Source organism: Coturnix japonica, chromosome 3 (genome assembly GCF_054131305.1).
Source record: "Coturnix japonica strain WE chromosome 3, WE-NBRP24, whole genome shotgun sequence".
NCBI lineage: Eukaryota > Metazoa > Chordata > Aves > Galliformes > Phasianidae > Coturnix > Coturnix japonica.
Window position 1 is genome coordinate 67373573 of NC_140665.1, and position 8091 is coordinate 67381663.

Consider the following 8091-nt stretch of genomic DNA (forward strand, 5'->3'; position numbering starts at 1 on the left):
GAAGAGGCAATCTAAGGACTGCAGCAGTAGAGGCAGTATAATGATGCCAAATTGAGATGTAATTAACTTTGAAAGGAATTAGACATATTTTTGGCCTACATCTGCCTCTGTTCTACCTTAAGAATATAAGCAGTCATACCAAGCGTCAGTAGACAGCGCTGGCCACAAGCAGTTCACAGTGTTATTTTAATTCTGTGCATGGCCTAGCAGCTGCCAGGGGTCAGATCTCAAATAATCATCATTTACATCAAGTACAAAGAAAATGCATGAAGCATTGTTGGTCTTGTCTACATGGTTATATGACATTACATGGTGCATTTCTGACATGCTGAACATAGACCGTTCGATATGGTTTCCCATTCTTGTAAAAGCCTGTGCAACAGAATCCCTAATGGTTAGGACCAAGATTTAAAAAGAAAAGAAAACAAAACAAAACAAAAAATTCTTTTTTCAGTTAAATGAGGAAATTCCCCTCAAAAGGAGCTAAGCTGGGCTCTGCTGCATCCCTAAAAACAGAGAACTGGTAGAAAAATATATAGTAGAGCTAAATGAAATTCAGAATTTTCAATTTGAAAGATCTTTGGCATTTAGCACTCACTTACTACCATCATAAATTGTCAAAAATATTAAAATTCATGATAAAATTATTGGAAAATATTTTTTTCTTTTCCTTCTCAAGAGAGAAGCACAAACTTTTGGTTTTGTTTTTAAGAAGTAAATAAATCAGTTTTCAATATTTTTATACTTTTATATATATACTTTCTTACATTTGTTTGAAACTTTTTCAATTACAGTCTAGTTTATAAAAAACAATTACAAATAATTAAAAAAAAACAAACAAACCTACAGATAATACCAAAAGTAATAACAGGTAAAAAAAGCAGTTTTTTGTTTTGTGAATTTCTATCCTAGCTAAAACTGTACAGTTAAAAATTCTCTTTTTTAATTGTAAACTTCAATTTGTCTGTATATTTTCTTAAAACATTTGCAGTGATCTAGTTATTATTTACGAAGATATATTTGTGACTAAGCAGTTTGAAAATGTTAGATTTGAAAGGGTAGTAGAAAAGTTCAGTGTTCTAGTTGATCACTTAAAATCTGTGATGGATGAATAGAATTCCTAGTTATCTCGAGTTGCTGAAATTGAAGAGTCCTTTTGTGGCTATCTAACTATCTTACTTTCATTCAAATTTGGATGTATTCTTTCACTACTGAAACCTAGCAATGAATATGGTGATACTAGCTTATTGGACTCCTCCATGCCTACCAGTAAGTTTTCTGCTTACAGGTATTCTATCAAATACTAACAATGGAATTTATATCTTCAAAGCCATGACCCTTTTTTTCTTGCCTTTAAATAGTCTATCTTGTTGACAAACAGTATTCACAAATATGAACTGGAATACTGAAGCAATACCCAATTAAATGCCAAAACTGAAGTAGTTCCACTACTGATGTTGCACAGATGGTTTAAGTTTCTGAAAGTCAAACATCTGGTCAATACTTTCAATTGGTAAGTGCATAAAACCTTGATCCTGGCTGATAATGAGGAGTTTCATGGCAACTCAATCTAATGAAAAGGAAGGTAAGTTTATGTTTTCAGGAGAGAGGCCTAATGCCTATTAAAAGAAAAAGCAGAGTGGTCATCTGGAACGTGAATGATGGAATGGGAGAATTCCAAGGTTTCATGCTGTAATACATTGATTTGTGACATGAGTATGCAATACTGAAGAGGTGAGCATGTATGGCTTTGGTCTCTTCCCAGACTGTAATCATGGGTGAAATTGATTTAAAGATGTTCCATGCAGTTTGACATTTCCAATAAATAAAAAGATTAAAAAATGAGTCAGCTAAATCCTAGGAGGTTAAATAAAAATTCTTTTTTTTTTTTTTTTTCTCTCCCTAGAAAGTATTCAAAAGTTTCAAACACTTACTAAGAATACCTAGAAATTTATGAAATTTTACTTAACCCGTATTTCTGTCACAACAACATTCATTCTCCTATTCTGTCTGCTTTTCCAACTGCCAGCCAGCTTTTTTATTCTGCCTTGGGATGGCTCTACTTAAATGAGGGTGATAAAATGCTTGCTCTGTCAGCTTTAGCTATCAGTTATTGTTTGTTATTTTTTTTTTTCTTGCAAATAATTGATGGATTTTACTTACTCCCACATTGCAGCAGATCAGTGATTTCTAGTTTCCTACTAACCTACCAACGCTTTACTCTGTAGTAGTTCAGGGAGTCTCAGTATCTAAAGGAATCTTTCTTGTCCCAGGTAATATCAGGAAATATGTTTCAGAATATCCCAGGTAAGGAAAAAAATGTGGAAAAGAGAAGTGGCTTTGGGAAAAGGAACTGGCAAACGCATTCAGTTTTGATTTGACATGAGAGAAGGCTCTAGGAGTGGTGTTATTTTAAAACTATTTTTGCAGAAGAGCCTTAGAGCACCATTGCTGCACATAAGTAGCAGCTTTCAAGGCAATGAGAAAAACCTGAACATATTAAAAAAATATTGACTCGCCACACTGATGTTGGTGATCCTAATATCACACATCATAAAAGAGATGGCTATTCAGGGCCGACACAGGATGTTTTAGATGTTTGTGAGGTCTGTCCTGTCATCTGTGAGCTCATTACAGGGTGTAATACAGGAAAGGATAAGGAGTTCTATGAAAAGGTGCAGACGTGTGGGCATGTTCGTGGAAAATGCCCTATCCGGTGCATATTCTCTCTGTATTCAGTGCTGATACTTGTGTATTTCATTGACGGTCAGTAAATTTCCTGCTGTTTCTCCTGTTTTTCAGTATTCTGGATTTCACACCGAGAGATCTGAATCTGACCATGAGAGCCAGTGGGGTGGGAGCCCCCTCACTGACACAGCCTCTCCCCAGTTGTTGGAGCCCGCGGACAGGCCAAGCTCCCAGCATCACGATGTCTCCTGTGCCTACAGACAGTACTCGGACCGCAGTGCTCTCTGCTATGGTTTTGCACTTGACCACTCCAGGCTGGGCGATGACAGACATTTCCATACTCAGGCCTGTGAGGGAGGCAGATGTGAAGCTGGCAGATATTTCCTTGGCACACCACAGCCGGGGAGGGAAGGATGGTGGGGTTCCCGATCAGCCTTGCCCCTGACTAAGTCATCCCCTGAAAGCAGAGAAGCATATGAAAACAGTATGCCCCACATAACTTCAGTGCACAGGATTCATGGTAAGAGATAATGGGATTTTCAGAAGTGGTACTGTCTTGAAGCAACAGTTTCATAATCATAAACAAGCATGCAACTCTCTATGTGAGACAGAGGAAATAATGCATGTTCCTAACTCAGAGGTCACACGTGTAGATATGAGAAATACTTATAATTCAAGTTGTTTAACAGACTGCTTTGCATGCAGTAAAATATATGTAGGCTGCTCCAAAAGTAATGCCTCCTATTTATTTCTGTGGGAACTGCAACAGATAAAAATAGCATGGTAAAAGTATTAGATCAAATTCTCAGCTTCAAAATACTGTTTTTCAATGTAGTCACTACCATTAGGTATCTGGCAGGTTGCACTCTCAGTGCATTAGCACAGCTTCAGAAGCTGATACTGATCAAAACTTCACAAAGAAAGGCTGATCTTGTCTTTGAATAAATCCAAAGGGCCTTAGGTTTAAAAGACACTCTGAGAGATGAAAGACTGCAGCTGATGCCAAAAACATAGTTTAAGGCTATAAGGGCAGATGTAACATAAAGTGCTGCTTTTCTATTAAAATAACCTGTCAAACATGGGTTCTATCTAAAGAATTTGTAAGAACTAATTAGCACAGTTCCACTGACTTGCAGAATAAGTCTTACTGAGATTGAGATGACTGGTACTATTTTACACTAATCTGAGATAAATTATCCTAGAAAGCAAAGAGTCTACCATGGTAATTTCTGGTGACTTTGTCACAGTTCACTTGCCTCTGTGTTCAGAGTGCATGTTCTTTAAGACTTCTTGCTTCCTTTAACCTCATTTATTGTCATTTTCTCTTTCCTAGGGAGAGGACACTGGGATGAGGACAGTGTTGTTAGCTCGCCTGATCCTGGTTCTGCCAGTGAATCTGGTGATCGATATCGCGCTGAACAGTATCAGAGCAGCCCACATGAGCCCAGCAAAATTGAAACTCTAATAAGAGCAACCCAGCAAATGATCAAAGAGGAAGAAAACAGGCTACAGCTACGGAAAACAACCCCTGATCCACTGCTCTCCATTAATGGCACAGGGAAGAAACACACAATTTGTTTTGCAAACTACCCCCAGCAACAGTTGGCAGGGGATATCTGCCGCGTCCCAACAGTTGCCAACACTCCTCCATGTGAACACGTCCAGCAGCGGGATGGAAAAATTATGAGCCCTCATGAAAATGACTATGACCACAGTCCCACAACACTGTCTAGGATAAGCAGCCCCAATTCTGACCGAATATCAAAATCTAGCTTGGTACTAGCTAAAGACTACCTGAATACAGACATGTCCCCTCATCAAACTCCAGGTGATCATCCAGCAACTTCTCCAAATTATTACAACTCCCACAGGCAATACTTTGATAAGCACGCTTACACATTAACTGGGTATGCTCTGGAGCATCTATATGACACTGAAACCATTAGAAACTATTCACTAGGCTGCAATGGATCACACTTTGATGTGACTTCTCATTTAAGGATGCAGCAAGATCCAACACAAGGACACAAAGGGACATCCGTTATAATAACCAATGGAAGCTGACACTTTTTTCTAAAAACTTTTGTGCTTTAAAAAGTAAGCTTAGAGATTTAATTGGAAGATATAATATGTTTTCATGCCCTTGTCATTACCAGCATTTGATATACCACAGTGCACTAGAGAGACTAAACTAAGGTTTGGGAGTATGAGTTAGTTAACAAACATTACTTTCAAAACATAAAAATGCACTGGCATGCAGGGTTAGAGGAAATGGAGCTAAACTCAAAAGTTGGTGCCATTTGAGGTATGAAAGATGGAAGAGGTCTAGGTAGGGAGCACCTGGGCAGGCTAGCAGAGCCATTTATGCTCATTGTGTAAGAGGGGTTGTTTTGGAATTGCTGCCTAGGGCAGACCTTCTGAACTGTGTGTCCCACACATCCCAAATAACAAAACTGCTATGCACTATCAAGAGAAGCTGGAATGTGTTCCTCTAAAATACACATCAAAATGTGTATTTCTGGTGATCTTTTTATTCCCTAAGGGCCAAGTGTGCTATGCTGCTCTGTGGTATAAAGCACCATTGGCCAGCCAATACAAAATCAAAAAGGGGAGAAAGAACTTTTCAGATTTGTTATTTTCTTGTGTACTCACATGCATAGTTATTTACATACACTTGATGTGAAAGGAGTCAAATGAGCAGTATCCTCATAATTAGAATAATCAAATACTATGACTGTACTTAAAAGAAAGAAAGAGGGTCTTTCTCGGAGCAATTTTGAGAGATGTTTGTCTTGATGGAGAGATGGGAGATTGCCCTCATTTTTGAAAGGCTGCAAAAAGGGGATAGTGGAGTGAAATGGAAAAAAAAAATCCTTGGGAGAAACAGAGAGAATAGACTGGAGATAGGTGTTGTCAAAGATACGTACATTTAACCCTATGGCTATGTATGTTATTCAGTAATAATTGCAGAATAAGCAAAAGTGCTTATAAGTGGCAAAATATTGAAGAATTAAATCAAAACACAAAAGAAACCCATCAGAATCAGAAATTTTTCTGTAAATTATGAAAGAAACTGCATACCTATAAGAATTTGTCAGGGACAGATAAAAACATCATGGAGGTTTGTGCTAGTTTTGAACACGCTTTGCAGCAAATTAAGAAAGCATAGAAGGTTATAAGTACTCTGACACAAACAGGAGTAATTGGTATGTCTTTGAAAAAAGAATATACATTATTTTCTTGCTTAAAGAAAAAAAAAAAAAAAAAAGAAGAAGAAGAAGAAGAAAGAATATACGAACATATTAGTAATACCAAAAACAGTCACATATAAAGAAAAAATTGCTGGGGAAATTTAGGGTTCCAAAAAATTCAATTGCATTACAAATATTGATATTATCATGGCCTGTCTGGAGTTAAAGAAGATATCAAAAGAGGCAGAAAAAATTTCTGTGATTTTTAATAAACTCATGGAACAAAGAGTCACCAACTGATTAGAAAAGAGTCAATAAAAAACCTATGCTAAAAAAGTAAAATAATTTATTTGTAGGCAAGATTATTAGACCTGTGCTTCTTTTTATGGTGTTCATAAGACATCTCAGAGTTGACTGCACCAGGAACAGGACCAGCACTCCTTATTATACCAAAATGAAGGTAAGAGGACTTGAGGTGGTTACAAAAATGAGATTAGCACTAAGTCAAGCTTCATTTGTAACATTAAGAATTTCAACATATGGGATTGAGTCATCAGTGGAACTAAATATAAAGCAGCATGCCATGGGTGGGTTAAAAATATCTATTTTCAAATAAAATTAATGAGAAGCAAAAGCTAAATAATAACATTGTAAGCCACGTAAGTATAGATGTACTTGAAAGTAGAGGAAATTAACTCTCTGAATGTGGAATATTGTGTATAGTTCTGATCACTCCAAGGCAGATTGTGAATCTTGAATTGAGTAGTACCTTACTCCATAAGCAATTTCTGTTGACTGCAGTGTGATCACTGGTGAAATGTACGTTGAACACAAGGAAGAGCAACAGTCTGTTCTTTATTATCTAAATCCCATAATAGAAAAGGTGGAGCAGAGCTCAGCAAAAAGATAAAGAGACTGAAAGATCTAATAAAAACTTTAAATAAACTGGGTCTGTCATCTCTGTAACAGAAAAAAGTATGGGGGGATGTCACTGGTGTGTACCAAGCTCTGCACAGAAGAGGGATAAATAATGCTCTAAAACTATTTGAACTAGTGACAGAAATGAGAGACAGGGCATTGAATGTTAGCCAAAGTGAAATGAGAACAAAATGATTTGGCAAGAAATGTATTTGACTAACTGCCAAATAAATAACAAAGGTCTAGAGATTTTTGTTTGTTTGTTTGTTTGAAGATAAAAGGAAGGCAAATAGATGAAGGGGAGAAAAACATTGACAACCCTTAACTCAGAGGAAGGAATGGACCAAAATGGACTTATTTCAGCCCAACAATTGTATATCTTCCTGAAGCATAGAAACAACAAAATATTTTTTATAAGTCCAGTTGAGGATAAATATTTATTTCACTAATTCATAAGAATAATATGGATGAACTTGTATTTGGAGTCTCATTGTAAAGTATTAAAATACAATTTGTGAAGCGAATTAGAGGTACACATTATCGTATTATCCTTACTAGTACATATAAAAAGAAGTCTAAGTGCCAATATTATTTTGTATTACTGAGGAGTTTCCTAAACTGTTTGGATGAGTGGGATTCTGCCAGCACTAAAGTTTTTTAGGGTCATCAAGCACCCTTCTTATCAAACTTTTAATTAGAACGCAATAGGGTTCTGCAGATCAGCGTGTCTAATGGTCTAATTGCCACAAATAGTCAGGAGAAGACAGTTTGGGTCTTCTGACAGGCACACTGGAAAAACAGAAGACTTATAAAGCAGACAGGCACAATATAGGATGTTTCTATCTGGACAGTTTCATCTAGGAAAAAGCCAGTGTGCTGTGCAATAAAAAAAAATAAAAATCCCCATTGTCATTTACTTTAAGTCCAAAATAAAATTTTCAGAACTGTTGTTACTTCTATTTTCAACAGTACCATTCTGCTACGGAGACAAATGCAACAAAATGCACTGTAATAAATAGGATACCTGATATATCAGTAGAGAGGTAGAAGTGTTTGCTCCTGCAGCTATGCTCTGCTTCAAGCATAGGCTGATGCTCAATTCCCTACTGGATTTTCAGCAACTGTTGCTCCTCAGTGCTTCAGTAGATGCCTTTTGTTAGCTAATTTGCTATTCTGCTGCTTTAGATAGTCAGGAATTTCTTCTGAACTGACAGAAAGCATTGAATGTTGTAAACATAGACTGTGCGTGCTACATGCTACATGTGCAAATTTGCAACCTTAATTACAGCATATA

The 8091-nt window shown here is 36.9% G+C and overlaps 1 protein-coding gene across 2 annotated transcripts in view; it reads left to right on the forward strand.

Moving 5' to 3' along the window:
- SIM1 (SIM bHLH transcription factor 1) overlaps positions 1-5962 on the forward strand; it is a 41766-nt gene extending 35804 nt beyond the window's left edge. For both annotated transcript variants that reach the window (XM_015858867.3, XM_085541858.1), the window contains exons 10-11: positions 2803-3208; positions 4022-5962. In XM_015858867.3, coding sequence (XP_015714353.1) covers positions 2803-3208; positions 4022-4752 — 1137 coding nt within the window. In that variant the 3' untranslated portion in view covers positions 4753-5962. The remainder of the gene's footprint in view (positions 1-2802; positions 3209-4021) is intronic.
- The last annotated feature ends 2129 nt before the right edge of the window (positions 5963-8091 follow it).